Source organism: Leptonotus elevatus, chromosome 16, assembly GCF_054856555.1.
Source record: "Leptonotus elevatus isolate MCC_2025b chromosome 16, RoL_Lele_1.0, whole genome shotgun sequence".
NCBI lineage: Eukaryota > Metazoa > Chordata > Actinopteri > Syngnathiformes > Syngnathidae > Leptonotus > Leptonotus elevatus.
In genome coordinates this window covers 11,914,851-11,932,448 of record NC_141254.1, presented here as the reverse complement: position 1 = coordinate 11,932,448, position 17,598 = coordinate 11,914,851, and the positions used below count along the sequence as shown (strand labels likewise).

The following is a 17,598-nucleotide window of genomic DNA, read 5'->3' as shown; positions in this document are numbered from 1 at the left end:
GTCTCAGTGGGACCACCTTAAATCCAGAAGAACTTTAGCATCTGGATAAAGTGTCCTTTTAGCTATTAAGATCCCACTTGCAGATGTCCACTAACTCATTTTGAAAGCCTTGGGGGAGGTCTGTGTTCCATAAGTCCTACCCACGTATGTTACTAATCATTGTCCACCCTTGCGAGTATGTTTGGCAGAATGTGCTTCCACATGCCCTCTTTTGACAAAAAGGCTGCCGTCACCGCTGCATTGTGCGGTCGGACCGGTTGACACATAAAAGCGTGATTTACAGCTTGGCCCAATATTGACACAGCGAAATGAAAGGAGAGGCTGATAAGAAGCGTAAACAAGTTCCGGCCTTTTATGGCGGTAAAACACAACAGCGAGAATACAAGAACCTTGTCTGGTCCACAGTGGATTTTTGGTTTTAAGACAATCCAATCCCTGACACTTACCAGGCTAAATTTGGGCAAATTCTCTCATCGAAGTTTGTCAAAGTACAAGACCGGAAATTTGCAAAAAATGGCTGCTTCAAGCTAAAATGGCCGACTTCCTGTTCAGTTTTGGGCAGTGGTCCCTGAGACTTTTCCATGCGTCCTGATATGATAGCAGGCATGTTGAAGTGCTTGCCGGGCTAAGTTTGGGCAAATTCCCTCGTCGAAGTTTGTCAAAGTACAAGACCTGAAATTTGCCAAAAATGGATGCTTCAAGCTAAAATGGCCGACTCCCTGTTCAGTTTTGGGGATTTGTCCCTGAGACTTTTCCATGCGTCCTGATATGATAGCAGGCATGTTAAGGTGCTTGCCATGCTAAATTTGGGCAAATTCCCTGGTGGGAGTTTGTCAAACTACAAGACCTAGAATTTGCCCAAAATGGCTGCTTCAAATTAAAATGGCCAACTTCCTGTTCCGTTTTGGGCATTTGTCCCTGAGGTTTTTTCATGCGCCCTGACATGATAGACCCAGTTTTGCGTCAATAGGTGAAATTGGTCTCTGTATCCCTTAAATATAGAAAATTTCACCAAAATACACCCTGTGCAAACCCATCTGAAATGAGAAATTAAATGACAAAGAAATGCCTAACTCTAAAAATGCACAACAGGCACGACAGGGACATTTATGGTCTCCATATTTTCCCATGAGAAGAGCTCACCATGAGGTCACCCTGATCTACACACCCCGAGTTAGTTTATTGCACCAGTGACGGCCATGTTGGAGGAAGACCAGGCAAGTAAGAACAAGATCGTCGGGGGTTGCAATTCTTTGTCTACAAGAGGACTGCGGTGGCTTTGTCGGCCTGTGAGAGGAAGCGGTGCCTCCATATGCTCTTTAAAATGTTTCCCGCAGTAGAAAAAAAAAAAAAAAAGATAATTTAAAGGACGCTTACGAGGTTTACGCTTTGTTTGCATGGTAGTGACTAGAAGGAGATTCCCTTAATGCCACACTAGTTTTAAATAGACAAAAGGTTGTCGTCTTTTCAAACAATAATTTATGTTCTTCTTAGGAACGTATATCAATAATTTGTCATCTTTGTAGGAAAGTCCAGCATCCAAAAGTTGGGCTTTTTAGCAAAGTAGAACATAAATCGATTGTCTTATTCCAAGGAAGTGAAACATCAATCATGTTGCTTTTTTTTTTTTTTTTTTGAGGGGAATGTCAACCTTAAATATTTATTGACAATAATATGTTATATGTGACCTCACTAGTCCAAACATGACATTCGGATTAATATTACATTTGTAGAATATGAGTTATGCAGCAAAATCCAGCTGTTTTTATCCAACTCAAGAGTCGGCCATTTTGCCACTTCCTGTCGCCTGAAGATGACATCACAGTTGCTCAGGGCTCAGGCAACGACCAATCACAGCTCACCTGTTTTCTGAAGCTGAGCTGTGATCGGTTTTTACCTGAGCAACTGTGATGACATTTTCATGCGACAGCAAGTGGCCAAATGGCCGCCTTCTGATATTGATAAAAAAACTGCTGGATTTTGCTGCATAACTCATATTCCACTAACACAATATTAACCAAAATACATAGAACATATTATTGTCAAAAACAATTGGGGGGGGGTTGACTTCCCCTTTAAGTCTGACTTAATTATTTTGCCTGCACCAAAAACGAGACGCAGTTTCGCTTTGAGTGACTTGACATCTTTTCCTTTTCCTCGCCGAGCGCATAGCGGTTTTCCGTCTCAGCCGCCCTCGTCGACCTCGTTTCCAATGACGGCGAGCCGTCTTTCGCTCGCCGCTTAATCTCCTAACTAGCCCATTAAACGCGTCAATCCGGCACCGAGCAGCCTTCTCGGCCAAAATGAAACGTGCGGCTGCCAAAAAGCTGACAAGGAGGTGAGACATCGGTCAGTTTGCGGATTTGGGGGAAGTGTGGAGGCCAAAAACATAGTTTGACATGAAACAAGCAAAAATCGAGTATGAATAAGACTCTGAAAACTCGTAAAGTAGTTTTCCGTGGACGAGTTAGTGTCTGGGTTGGACTTTAAAATGAAATGACACACTCGCTGGGGTTTGAATAAGCGTAAGTCACGACGACAGATTTGCCACAACAAGCCTATCATGCGCTAACAGTCCATTTGATCCCCGAGCTAAGTCTGTTTATGTGGAAGAACTTGGATTTTCAGGATGCATCCGGTTATTACATTGCGGTAGCTTTTTATGGTTGTGTACCGCAATAGAAAATATTTGACAAGTTGTCCTGTCCTGTTAACCCCTTTTCACACTGCACTCACTCAAAAGATAGCCCAGACTGCGCTTATATTAAGAAGGAGGAGGACATGAAGAATTTATTCTAATTCGTGAGCAACAGTTCTACTAAGACCGTTTTGAAGTATATTTCACCTGAGAAGGGACATTTTCCCTATTTGCATCAGGGCTTAGTTTCTAACCCTTGGCTAATAGTTCGCTAGCATGCTTCCAAGTATTGCAAAGAGAATGGGAATGAATTTCCCAATGAATTCAGTCGGAAAGTGTGCCGTTTCCAACTAGCGAGCAAATGCTTTGGACCGAAAAGTTCCCTAAATCCTCGATGGCAGTAACTCTCACGTTCGGCCAACGTAGTCATCGACAGCTACCGGTCGGAACAAACACTCAATTTTGGTGTAACAGCAGATTGGATGAAAGATTGCGTATCCGGTTGCCCCATTCGGAGTCTTAAGCCTGACGTTTTTCCAGGTCCCGCGGTCTAAATCATGTAGGAATGTTCCAAGAGCAGAAACGTCAAAATGAAAACCAAACAACCCCTTACCTCATCTACTCAAACAAACATGCATTCCGAGGAAAATGATTGGGGGTCTGGATTTTGTTACCCGTGTTTTTCATCTCGATGACTTGTTTACCTGTTCAAGTTTAAAAAAAACTCGACGGAACAAAATCAGCAGCTGTTAACCGTTCCAGTCAATTCAAGACAGCGAGAGGCTGACAGTAGACTATAATCGACAATTGCCCAAGCATGCAAATGTGATTTTATACAGTATATATTTTGTGAAGTTGTGAAAAGTGAACCGCAAATATTTAGGCGTAAACACGTAAGATTCTGAGAGAAGCCAAATCTGGTATTAACTAAGGGTTTTAAAATGAGTGCGTTCATTTTAAGTTCCTTCAACCCCACACATTTTTTTAATGCGCGATTAATGACCACACCCTACTTGGAAAACCTGCACTGGGGGAATTCCAGTCGCAACGCATTAGACACGTCCATGTCAAAATTTAGCAGTAATTAATTTAATAATAATAATGCATATATTTGTGGAGACTGGGGTCAAGTTGTATTTTACAATTTTAAAAATGTGCAGAATCTCACAAGTTACTTCATGCTAAAGATTAGACAGCTCTTAAAATGCAAAGAAAAATGCACTGAGCTGTCACCAATGTCTTATAAATGCAATTATGCCATCTAGTGGCAGACAACTGACCTCAACAAGAATCAATATCACACTCTTTTTTTCTTCTTACAGTACTGTACATCTTTTTAATTATAACTGAATTTCATGATTTATTAAGAAATTACTGTATCAATCACTAAAAGATGCAGAAGCAGCCATATTTCTATTAGTTGAACATTTCTTTTCCCTTTTATGTTAACAAGAGTATGATAAATTCAAAAAAAAAGTATTTTATTGTACATTTAGAACATATATTACGATTAATCGTGAGTTAACTATTGAAGTCATGCAATTAATTACAATTAAACAATTTAATAGCCTGACAGTCCCTAGTATAAACAATATCACAACCCACAACTTTTATCATATTTATCAGTAAACTATTTCCTTTTTGTCATTGTTCTTTGGTATCCTTTCCAGCTTTTAACCACAGAAATGCAAACACTGACATACTCATGAACCGATGCGAACCAGCGCTTATCTCGTCTTAGCGTGTTTAGCTGAGTGATTCACCTTCGGCTTGTGCTTGCCGTGCCAACTTTACACTTGCGAGGCCTTCAAGGACGCTGACTTTACAAGGAGCGAGAGACGGCGTAATGACTTCCAGACGATTGTGTTGCGCTCTTAGGGGCCGCATACCCCTGTCGGGTTTATCAGTCGAATCTGTCGCTGAAGGCAAATGTTTACGACTCGGAGAGTTTTTTAGAGTCCGGGATTTTACGTCCCAGTCTAAAGTGCTGCCGAACCGCAAACACGGTCAGGACGTGGGTGAAAACGTGAAGGGGTTTTTGTTTTCTTTTGAGTCAATGGTGGTCGGGAGCTAAAATGGGTCAGCTGAGTTTTGGGTCTCGTCCCTCCACCTGCCAAGAGTAACAACGTGCCTTCATTACGGCGAGCCCCCTGCGGACTTGAGCGCGCTCAAATTTAGGTCAAGTCTCGTCAAGTCCAAAGGACTTTTTGAATCAGGGGTTTCGTCACCAAACAGGATGGCGGCCTTTAACAATCCAACCACTGTGTAACTTAATTGAATCTCCGCTCGCCTTAAACTAATTTTGCTGGATGTTTGCCAACTGGCGGTTATTTTTGTAGGCACTCGGTGACATCATGTCTCGTCTGGAAACGTTTTGGATTTTGAATACCTTCGAATGACCGTAAAGTATGTCGATTTTATTGAAGGCGCTATCTGATTGGCCCCGCTAGCCTCCCCGTTGATGTAATTCTCCCAGTAAACTGGATTTTTTTTTTGGACTTTTGGTGATCCACGGGGAGATTTTCTTAAGGCGACCAGGGGGCCTGCAATCTTTCTCCTTAAGCCCCTTTTATAAGGCTGCCACGCTGCCTGATTACTTCAGCACATGTAGGAAGGAGCGCGTCGCCGGTCAACCCAACCAGCCGCCCAGGCCAGATGAAAACCAAAGTGGATGTCAGCAGAAGTTGACAGAAAGCAGGTACAAGCTCGAGGTGACGTAAAACACAAGAAAAGTGCGTTTTTGTGGATTTGGCCGGCTTGTTGCGTTTTTCGTCATGCGTCCTTGTCAAATGAAAAATACTTGCTTGACTGTCGCCACACTTTGAGACTTAGTATGCACAATGCATGTTTACCATCTAGAGCAGAGGTGGGCAATCTCGGTCCTCGAGGGCCGGAGTCCTGCAGGTTTTGGAGGTTTCTCGCTTCCAACACAAGCTGATTCCAATCAACAGGATCGTTATCAGGCTTATGCAGAGCTTCCTGATGAGCTGATCATATATCAGCTGTGTTGGAGAAGGGCAACATGCAAAACCTGCAGGACTGCGGCCCTCGATGCCCACCTCTGATCTAGAGTCATCTATGGAAGTGAATGAATAAAGGATATATTGAAAGATAGGTGGATTAAAGATGCATTTGCGTCATCTGAAGAAAAAAAAAACACGACTGATGACCAATAGCGGTTTCTGTGAATGACCCCAGAAGTTATATTTATCATATTTGATGGTGTTTAAATATCAGTACAATTAAGAACTGTGTGCAAAGTGTAAACACACTTTTTTATTTTGTTAAAAAAAAGTTTTGCCAAATGGGCTGCCTTTATTGCCTCTTTGTTTGTAACTTAAGTTTCACCCAGCAAGATAACAAACATGAACACATTCTCATGATTAGCAAGCAACAGGCTAACACCATCGCTAGCAGTTTTCACATTCTTTGGAGTCATGGCTAATTTAGAGCAAAAACACAACCAGGGCAACCCGACACTCATTCCAAGAATCGAGGTAGTATTTCTGTAAAGATTTTATGTGTAAACTGAATTGTTCATGATAGTTCCACTGTATTATTATTATTATTTTTGGTGACGTAATTCCGGCTCCTACCACAAAGGCAGCTGAAATGTTATCACCACAGTGACGTCACGTGTTACGTGGCGGTGATGCAACTTGGCGGGGGCTACCTCAGGTTGACTCAGACATCGAGACGCTCCGGCAGTTGTCTGAAACAGATGCCGCGGAATGTCTGAGATCATCCCTCCACAAACTAAGAAACTCTGTGACTCACTTGCGAGACGACTCCAACGATGAGGGAATCCAAAAGGTGACGAATGTAAAATAATAGACACGCCACTTCATTGGGTACATGGTCTGCATCATCAAATGAGGTCGCCGTACTTGTTAGGACCTGAAAATGCTTGACATGGAAAATACTGATATTTCCACAAGTGCTTCCACATTGACAACAAATGGCATATTGTATTGCTTTAGCCTGTAACCAGCATACAAACCTGGCAGATTGTTAGTAGTCAAACAACATTTCATCACATTTTGAAATCAAAATTACGATCCAAAGTCCAATGCTCTTCATGAGCGGGGATGAGCTTCCTTTCCCAGAGTTGCCCGCCATTTTGACTTGTGACGTAAACTCGAAATTGTCAATCGGTACCAGCAGTAGAATTAGCAGCAGCAGTAGTAGCATGCTAGCAGCTGCATTAGTAGCAGTATATCATCGCATTTTGAAATCAAAATTACGATCCAAAGTCCAATGCTCTTCATGAGCGGGGATGAGCTTCCTTTCCCAGAGTTGCCCGCCATTTTGACTTGTGACGTAAACTCGAAATTGTCAATCGGTACCAGCAGTAGAATTAGCAGCAGCAGTAGTAGCATGCTAGCAGCTGCATTAGTAGCAGTATATCATCGTGTAGACTGAACGTAACGGTAAGAGCAGAGCACATGAGGAGGATGGACTTGTTGCATGAAACTCGTACGGCAGTGGCGGGGCCTCCCTCCCAGTCCCAGGCGAGGGCGGGGTGCTCGGCCCCCGTCACCACGTCACGGGCGGGCTCTTGTTATTTAAACTTGATTCAAGACCTCGGGAGAGTTTTTGTCAGGCGGCAGCGCGTCGCCTAGCAGCAGCCCGGAGCAGGACTTTCTACCTTCATTCCCCTGCGTGGATATTTTTTTGCTTCGTCGCGGTCTCCAGGCCCACCGGCACCGGTACCGGCATGCCCTACAGCGTGACTCTCAAAGGACCCTCCCCGTGGGGCTTCCGCCTGGTCGGGGGACGAGACTTCAGCACGCCGCTAACCATCTCCAGGGTACGTTTCACACTCTCAAGGCGCAATCACAACCACACTGCAGGTTTGACAGGAAGTCTCTTGATCACAAGTCAGACATTTGAACATACATATTAATGAATTAATCGTGTTAAGTACTTAACGGGGCATGCCAGCTGCCAGATGGCGGGCAGGTTTTCTTTCCAGCTAAAAATTACTGACGCAATTAATTATCCATTATTCTAACTTTTCATACTTATAGTTATTTGTTAATATTGAAAATATATTGTAAAAGGATCGTTAGTGGTGATGATTTTTTTTTAATTTGTATTTAATTTGTACTCAATTATTTTATATTGTAAGTTTCCATGTTTTGAAAAGAGGCAAATCATATTAATATACTGTTTTTTAATGATGACATTTTCATTATTTTTAATAAAAAATGTAGTGAGTCATTTTATATATTTTAATTATAGTTTAGTTAATTTTCATTTATTTAAATTTTTATTTGTAATGAACGATTGTTTAATTTCATTATTCATTTATTTTATGTTTTTTTTAAAGAGTATTTGTTACATTTTATTTTGTTTTATTTTTATTTATTGTTTTTTGCCTATATGTTTTTTCTTGGGTTTAATTTTTAAGCTATATTTATTTATTAGATTTTATTTTTGGTTTGATTTATTTTTGATGAGCAGTTATTTTATATATTTATCTTTCTGGTGTCATGTAATTTTTCACTAGTAATTATTTCATACATTTTATTTTTTATTCAACATTTTTAATTAACAATTAATTGTAAATATGTATATTTTTTGTTTTATTAAAGTATGCATTGGTATTTTAGAATATTTTTTTATTTTAATATTTTTTTATTTAACATTTTCATAGTCCCCTCCTCTCAATGGCTCAGAAATAAAAGTTAGTTGTTCCAAATAATCAAAGGCAATATATTAATGAAACCTGGCATCACCACAAGATGACATCTTATCCCCATGTTAGAACACCAAAAGATAAAAAAATAAAAATAATAATAATAATAAGAGCAAAGTCCAATCAACCACCCAATCAGATTGCTCTCATTGCATACACTTCAATATAATCTTAGAATTGCTGTCATGCTTGGTCTTCAACCTTTTTATCTGATAGCGTCTAATAGGCGACATTTAAGCAAGTCTGCAAAAGGATGTAATCCATTCATTGTGTTGCGGAACCTCCATGAACTTTCCCGAACCCCGTCGGTCGATCTGTATATGGGTCAGACGTCAGTGTGCTTGGCAGCGTTTCCACCAGTAGCCGCTCGCTTCATCCCGGCCAGGGTAAACACATGGCGCTGCTAGCTTGCTGCGGGGCTTGTCGAAAAGGCACAGAGGTTAGGAGGGGTTGGGGCAGGGGAGTGTTTTGGTGGGGTGGGCGCTGACATTTGTTTTTCATCAGTGCTCATTGGTGCTGCTGAAGGATTCCAGGTGTTCCACTCGAGACCCCCTTCCTTAAAAAAAAAAGAAAAAAAATAGCCTCTAAGTACAGGGCCGGGTGCTTTGGAGATTTATGCCCCCTACACCCCCCAACCCCCCTTCCACTCCCTAGGGTAGTCGAATCATGCCCGGGCACTCGACGTCTAATTGAACCGCAGACACAAAGGTCCCCAGCTTGCCTCACTAACTCTTCTTATACGCTACTCACAAAAAGTTTGGGATATTTTGCTTTTTGGTCAAATTTCAGGATGAACTAATAAAACCTATTCATTAGATCCTCAGCTAAAATTTTGTTTAGTCAGTGAACCGGCCAATTAATTTACAAAGATTGTCACCATCTCTAGGAACTAAGAGTTTACGCCATTCACTGCCACTGACAGCTACAGACTGGCAGTGAATGAGTTAAGAAAAAGTTACTCTTTTTCTTCAGTTTTTGGGCAAACGTGGATTCAGAGTGGCCCCCACTGGTGAACTAATTGTTAAGCGTTAATTCCAGAGAAAAGGGCAAAGGGTTTCCGATTTTGCTATAATCAATATATTTGAGCACAATGACGACGATATGTTACTTCTATATATGTCGCTGTCTCTGTTTTGTATGTTAACGTATGCGAATATTTGCTGGAAAACCGCTTTCAAGTCGAATAATATCTCTCAAATGTTCTTCGTCAGAATGCCGTTGACATCTACAGCTGCTAAGGCGCAAACAAACGTAGCGACATGGACGCCGCCAGAAGATTTTTTTAACACAGAATCTACACACAGATGCGCCAGCTGTTCGCTTATCTCATTTTACAGGACGGCATCTTGGAATTCCGCTCGGTTAAATTACTCTCGGAAATGCAGCTTTTTTTTCTTCTTTTTTTTATTGCTGTCTCATAAATTCCAGCCATGCCGCGACAATAGGAGCTAAGGTGTGTTGATGTTTGTAAGCAAATTGTGTAAATACCAGAGGTGGAAGTAAGTCGCGTGCAAGTTTTAAGGACGTCTCAGGTCTTAAACTTTAAGTTTAAAGCCATTAGTTGGGTTGAGCAAGCCAGAGGTCAAGTCATATAATCTTACCCAGTCGAGCATATATTTGCACTTAGCATCTGTTTTTCAGGAGTTTTAGCCAAGCAAGGCCCAAAACCGAAAATCGGTGATTTAGGTCCGATTCAAGTTACATCATGTGAATCGCGTAACCCGTTTCTGGTAATTATGCAAGGAATGAAATGGAATAGTACAGTACAAAAATTGCTTGAAGTCTTTGCTCCCTGCTCACCATGCATACCACCACCCACAATATCAATTAAAGCAGTTTTATCAAAGATAACGTGGCGGACAAAATATTGAACAATAATGATATATAATCATGATTACTGTCCGGTTTGTGACGTTACGCAATTTTTGACCAGTTAAACTTTGAATGTTTGTATTCAAATCGCATTTTCGTATAATCATGATACTATTGCCCAAGTTAGGCGACAATTCCCATTCCTCATATTAATATTTTAATTAAGGTAAAGTCGGAGGCAGCTGGCCCTGAAACACTTTGATCGGTTTCTGCAATTTCTGTAAGTTATTCAAAAACTGCCCCTCCATGGTTTCCAGCAGTACTGCAGCTTGTTTCAGTCTTTGACAGAGCGTCCCTGCCACGAAACAATGTATTTAAAACGTTTACGACTGTTTACCAGAAAGCTAGTGTGGGTGGGGACAGCAGTTTTTTAGCGCAAGGTGCTAATGTCCTGGGATAAACCTGTTAACGTGGTGTGGGAAGTGTTAAAACGAGACAGCCGCAAACGAGAGGCATCCGGGAAACATTTTTTGTCGCTGATGTGACAGCCGAGGCATTTTGAGAAGACGTGTTAAATACGGCAGCAGTCTGCTGCTGTGAAGGACGCAATTGCACAAACACACTAGCCACAAATAATGATGTCATACTTCGGTGACCTTATTTTGCTCTGTGGTATCGCCCAAAAATTCGGAGCATTTTTTACCTCCAGTGACCAGTGAGCACTAACATTTTGAGTAGTTGGCAATATTGGAGTTTAGATTAGTCTTCCTTTAACCAGTGCAACTTTGGGGGATTTACTGTCGTCCCATTTTAACCTGTGCAACTATTAAAACATTTGTAGTTGTGATATTTTAACCTGTACAACTTTTAAGGGATTTTTGGTAGTCCAATTTTACCTTTGCAATGATTAGGGGATTTACAGTAGTATTATTTGAACCTGTGCAACTTTTGGGGGATTCAAGGTCATCTTAATTTAACAACTTTTCTACTGCTTGCAGTGGGGCCTAACAACTATAAGACAGCGGGCCACCAGGTCATGTGAGCGTCAAAATGATGCGATCATTTGTCAAGATTCGACGTGAAAAGGGCGCTTTGCAGGCTCTTAATGATGTTTCTTCTAAAGTTCCCCAACTGAAAGTCATGTATTAATTTTACACAGATAATACGAGAAAATGATTAGCACAACAGCAGCTCATGAACTCCATGTCCTTCTACCTTTGACCTCTACCACATTCCAGAGGAAAGGACATGAGAGCCAAAGCCGCTCTGGTCATTTCGCTGACACGGCCGCTTAATCCTCTGTTTTTGGACGTCGAATGTTTTTTGTGTTTCTGGGTTCCGATCATAACCGCCGTGACCCGGGTTTCATCTACGAACGAAGCAAAATAACTTTCCTGGAGAACAATGCAAGGACGTCTGTGGTTTAGAAAAATAAATTATTGATTGTTCAATTTATTTGTCACATTTTACTTTGCACAACCTTTGGGGGATTTACAGAAGTTGTAATTTTTAACCTGTGCAAATATGGGGTAGTTTAGAGTAGGAACATATTTTAACTTGTATAGTTTAGGGTGGTTTTAAGGTAGTCTTGTTTTAACATGCACAACTTTTAGGGGATTTACGGTAGTCATAAAGATACCTCTAGATTTGAGAACTTCTGTAAAAACGTTGCAAAGGTAAAAAAAAAAAAAAAAAAAAAGACCACCGCAAATCCTACCAAAGTTGATAAGATAAACCCCCCCAAAAGTTGCGCAGGTGAAAACTTGAATCCACTTGAATTCTCACACTTGTCATCCTCATTCCTAGTGTATTTTGGTTGCCTTTGTGATTTTCTGTCACACTCTTTTGCACAGAGAAGATTAGCACTTTGATCGGTGAACTGCAGGGCAGCTTTCTGGTGTGGAGCGCTCATGCATCACACAGATGGAATACGCAATAACCAAGGAGGCGGTTAAGGACAAGAGATTCACAAAACAAGAAAGAGGGAGAACAGATTTGGGCCTCAAGATCAAGAGAAAGCTTTAATAAGGATGTCATAAATTGTACAAAAATTAAGAGACAGTTGGGTGCCTCAAATTATAAAGGAGACACATGACCGCGCAAAAGTTTGTTTGTAGCAACGTGATGTCAACAAACATGAGGTTTAGATCGGAACTCGGCCCCTGGACATTCTGTCATTTTAAAGCTCAGATTAGACTTGCTCGATACTTTTCTCTGTGAATGATGTCATCGTGGTGATGTAGCATTTTAGCGCATAATGCTTATTATTGGCTTTCTTCTTCCTATTTCGAACACGGTCCCTGTTAGCAATTAGTGGCCTCGGTGTGAGACTCACTAAATGAACAATGCTGGCGCCCCCTGTGGCTGCTTGTAAAACATCACTTTTGAAATTGCTGTTTATTATTATTCATTCATAGAATTAGTTATGCGCTTCAAACCTGCACAACTCCCAAGTTTTTTGCAAGCTTCTGGTGAAAATGTATCAATTTTAGGGGCCCCAACATGACCCCAGAAAACTTGGGAAGTTGGAACTAGTTTTCACTTTGACCAATTGACACAATAGCAATAAGTGACCCTTAATTGTAAAGTCCAAAGAATCTCATGTGGGCGGAGCATGTAATTGATGTTTGATATTGATCACATTTGATGAGATGTAAAACTGCAACAATAAACACACAAAGACCGCAAGCAAGACAATGAACACGGGACATTGGAAAACAAGACAACATTCAACACAACATAAAACAAACCCAAATCTAATCAAAACAAGAAAAATATAAATCATGACCATTTCAATGTTTCATGTGAGTGCCTCACAATGACGTTACACAAAAACACACACAAAGGACTGGAGGTGACGGTGGTTAAATGGCATGGGTAAACGGTGAGATTGTCCTCTCATGCGAGACAGAGCTGGTTCTACTTCCACTCGAATAATAGCACATAGTGTTGTAGTGTTGAGGTGTCGTGTTTGTTTTTACACGCGCTTACTTCCCACAATGACCTCTCAGTTTACTGGAATTGAGTCACGGGTAAAAGCGGGGGAAAATAGGGGGAGGGACCGGGTAGGAGTGTGTGTGTGGGGGGGGGGGGGGGGGAGATGCAGTGAGAGGCCATAAATTAGGAATTCCACATGTGAACCACACGACTCGGTTATTAGCACTTCATTGAGCGTGAACCTCAGCTCTTTCGCTTTTAAAGCACTTAACGTCTCAGCGCGTAAGGGGGTCGCAGCAGGCACCAAATTGGAACCCATCACGTCGGTTTTGAGACCAATTTACACGCAATTTAATCGAGTTGAGACGAGGATGTTAGGTCAGACTACTTTGGTTGTCTTAAATATGTGAAAAGTATTGATGATCGGTGGTGGCATGGAGTTGGCCTGCAAATTTTAAGGTTGTATCGGCGGTGTAGCCAAATGGAACGGCAGCGGTTTGAAAGGTCCACAAATTAGTGGCTGTTGAGGTTCTATCAGAGGTGGAACTGAGGCAGTGTGAAAGGTACAGGTCCAGAATGGGCTGAGGTCGAGTTACAAATTTTCTGGCTGACACATTGATTAGTCAACTAGTTGGTTCAACCCTGTCTCAGGGAGTTAAACAATACACTCCCCTTTTACACACTAGTGGCATTCTGTTTCTGATACTACTTCAGAAACTGGCAAATTCATGGAGCAATGTAAAGCCCGAACCCTCGTTTGGTACCTTATACGCAAAGAAAGTCGCCGGAAAAAGCCATCTTAGATGGCTACGCTAACCCAATAATTTCCTAACCTATATATTACTGCACTTCCTTTGGATTACATTACTAACATTACTTAATTTAACAATTTAATGCCTAGTCCTCAAGGCGGCAACACACAAATGACAGGAAGATGATAAATTGTCAGTGCTTGACAAACAAGGCGCTCGTTAACTGCAACATCATGCCAACTCGTCACCTCCAAGTGCAATTTGGGGACGCGGGTAGCAATTTTCAGTTGGAAAGCGCTGGAATCAAATGCGGCTCAACGGCGTCTAATTTCCAACCAGAGGCAGTTCGGTCGCGGGGTCCAATCTCTCTGAAAACTCGCTCAAAATACACCAAATGAGGGAAGCCAACATTTTATGAGATTAACCACAGAATCAGACTATGACGCAACATAATGGATCAGTTGGTCAACGTTTGATCGTTGTCATGTGGGATTTTACCCAAAAAGAGTGTCGAGGATGTCTTGTGTTGTGGCTGTATCTTAACGCCATGGAGGCATCGTGGATTTAACAACTTGGCAGCAACCAATAAAGGGGTGGAATTAGCGAGCTGCCTGCACGGGGTTGCTGGAGAAAGAGAACCCAGGAATAGAGTAAACACTGGTGAACCACTTTGCGTTTATTGTAACCACATCACAGTCTGGTGGGGAGCGAATAGAGTGGGATTTCCCAAATTGGTCAAGTTAATCACTTACATACCCTCTTCATCAGTCAACGAGACATTTCTTCTAATGCCCATCAATGCAGAACACCAAAAGAAGCCCAATACCCCCCAAATTGAGAAAATTAGTATCACATGTGGCTCAGTGTGCATGACCTCACCCATCTGTCTCCCTAGAGGGGTTATCGGATGTCTACGCCCGCCATCGCAACGGCGGAACGGATCACGGGGAGGCGAAACTTGTAGGAAACAAGTCCAAATGCATTCATATGATGTGTTTACTAAAATTTAATGTGCCTGAGGGAAGAGTATAAGACATTTCACCATGACGTCACGCATCCTTCCAGGTGGCAAAAACGTAACTTTCTCTGATAGCACTGCTAGTAATAAACATTACGTCTTATTTGTCCAAGGTAGAGTCATTGAGATAAGAGGGGAAATGGCTTGAATAATGATCTTAGTGTTCATGAATGAATGAATTGACTTTGTCGGTGCTGAGATTAACGACACTTCTTCCGATGTTGAAATTATGGGTGACAAAATTAGTTCCGCACATTTTTTTCACGCGCGATTAATGACAGGAAAGCCTGTACTGGGGGAATTCCAGTCGCAACATAGCAGACACGCCCAAGTTGAAATTTAGCAGTAATAAAATTAATAATAATTAATATATTTGTGGAGATTGGGGTCAAGTTGTATTTGACAATTTTAGAAATGTGCAGAATTTCACAAATTACTTCATGTTAAAGATTAGATGGCTCTTAATCTGGAAAAAAAAATACACTGAGCTGTCACTTTCTTACAAATGCAATTAGGCCATCTAGTGGCACACAAATGACACAAATTAATATCACACTCGTTTTTTCATTTTAATTTGAACTCAATTATATAAATTTTTATGAAATTACTGTATCAATGACTAAAAGATATCACCATATTTCTATTAGTTTAACCCTTTTTTTCCACTTTCATATTAACAAGAGTGTGAAAACTAATGAAACTAATATTTTATTGTACATTTAGAACAGATATAACATTTGCAATTAATCGTGAGTTAACTATTGAAGTCATGCAATTAATTACGATTTAATTTTTTTTATCGCCTGTCACCCTTAATTGAAATGGATAGCAAACTGTTGTCTACTAGCAGGGTAGTGATTACAGTATTTTTTGCTGTTCAAAATTACCATTTGAGAATTTGTTCCCAGTCTGTTGGGTCCCTTTCAGTCTTGGATTCTTTTCGGAAGAATTTTTTTTTTTTTATTATTATTTTTTTTTTTAATCCACTCAATTTGTTATCGCCAAGCACAGGTTTCGTTGAATTAATTTGAACTCATTCGCTCTTACGCCACCTGGAAATATCCTGGCAGCTATGGTTGACAAACATTATATATCGGATCGGGACAAAGCCGAATATGCAGGGACTACCGTACCCCACTTGACGCAACATTTGCTCTTTTCTTGCACCTTTCTACCCACCTAACCTGCCTGTTATCTCCAGGTAACGGCCGGCAGCAAGGCGGCCCAGGGCGACCTGTGCCCGGGCGACACCATCCTGGCCATCAACGGCGACGCCACCGAGCACATGACCCACATGGATGCCCAGAACCGGATCAAAAACTGCACTCAGCAGCTCACGCTCATTATCAGCAGGTATTTGCTGTCTAAAACAGTGACTCATTCGAATTGTAGTGCGTTTTGCAAACGACTCTTGGATCGCCAGTATCGCTCCAGACTTTTCTCTCTATCATCTTGAGATGTTTAATATACTGCTTTCACTGGAATCTTCCAACATGCGCCCAAAATAGAATTTTTCAGCAAATAGTTAGAAGGTCCTAGTGAAAAATCAACCACCAGCCTCTAGTGTTCAAGCTCGTAACTTCATTTACTTGTTATGTATACGCAAGTCAAGGTACCACGATGTCTGAATACTTTTGCCATCTGTGTACGTGTTGTGTGTTTAACTCTGAAAGAGTTAAATGTGCGAAAAAAAATTTGGTTTCTGACTCGTTTACAACTGGCAGACGATGAGGATTCTCTCTTGCTCTCCCTTTCTCTTTTTCTCCCTCTCTCTCTCGCTTTCTAAGGTCAAAGCTCTAAATCAGGAACTTTTCTTCCCATTGTACTCGACTTTGCTCGAATGCATTTAACACCGTCTTCCGTCCAAGCAGCTGAGCATGAAGTGGTGGTTTGTCCACGTCGGGATGTTATTTCGGGAAGTGGGAAGCAGCGCTCGCTCACGACAAAGGTGCAGCTTCTGCATGTGCAGCTGCAGCAACTTTTTCCGCACTCAAGATAACGCTGCCAAAGTGTGGCTTTTAATTCTGCTTATACGTCAAGAAGAGTTTTCATACCGCACAGAGAGAATGTGTGATTCAGCGTAATAAAACAAAACGGCGCATAAGGGATGATGCGTTTATTCCATTAGGTTGCAATATTACTAACTTGACTGCTGAAGATTTAAGGAAGAATGAAACGTGCAATTTGAAGTGGGAATTGATGTCTTCTTGTGGGTATTTTTGATTGGTGGGAATCACAGAATAAACCGCGATAGGTTAGATCACCAACAATAATGATCAGGGATTGTGCGAGTAATTGCTTAATTGGAAAAAATAAAAACTGAAGAAAAACTTGTAAAAACTGTTCATTGACTTGGACTTCAGGTAGAAAACGCCAAAAGTTTTATTTTTTGATGATTGTGATTCTTTATTTATCAGGTCCGTCTGGTAAACCTGTAACCTTGCTCAGCAAGCAGAATTCTCGCTGTATTTGTGTTCACAAACTCCCGAGAATACATGTTTTACTGAGCCCGTTAATTTCCACCGTTCCGAACTACTGGTTCTGTTTTTGCAGAATTACTCACGGTTTCCTTGTTGAATGTTGAACAGCGGTGCTTCGTGCATTTTTATCTGGTAAAGATGTCTGAATAAAGATTCTTTATGCACCCCCCCCCCTAAGAAGAGACCAATTCGTTGCCGTGATTAGTCAAAACAAACGTGTACAAGATGCCGCATCATCCAATCAGCTCAAAGTATTGTAC

The 17,598-nt window shown here is 41.3% G+C and overlaps 1 protein-coding gene and 1 long non-coding RNA gene across 2 annotated transcripts in view; one reads left to right on the top strand and one right to left on the bottom strand.

Moving 5' to 3' along the window:
• Positions 1 to 5,850: 5,850 nt before the first annotated feature.
• On the bottom strand, positions 5,851 to 7,492 carry LOC147160767 (uncharacterized). Its single transcript, XR_015097426.1, has 3 exons — positions 6,639 to 7,492; positions 6,416 to 6,544; positions 5,851 to 6,350 (listed from the first exon to the last, which is right to left on the bottom strand). It is a non-coding gene; the product is annotated as an uncharacterized LOC147160767 (long non-coding RNA).
• pdlim4 (PDZ and LIM domain 4) overlaps positions 7,167 to 17,598 on the top strand; it is a 31,322-nt gene continuing 20,890 nt past the window's right edge. The window contains exons 1-2 of the mRNA XM_086099001.1: positions 7,167 to 7,448; positions 16,060 to 16,211. Coding sequence (XP_085955127.1) covers positions 7,356 to 7,448; positions 16,060 to 16,211 — 245 coding nt within the window. The 5' untranslated portion in view covers positions 7,167 to 7,355. The remainder of the gene's footprint in view (positions 7,449 to 16,059; positions 16,212 to 17,598) is intronic.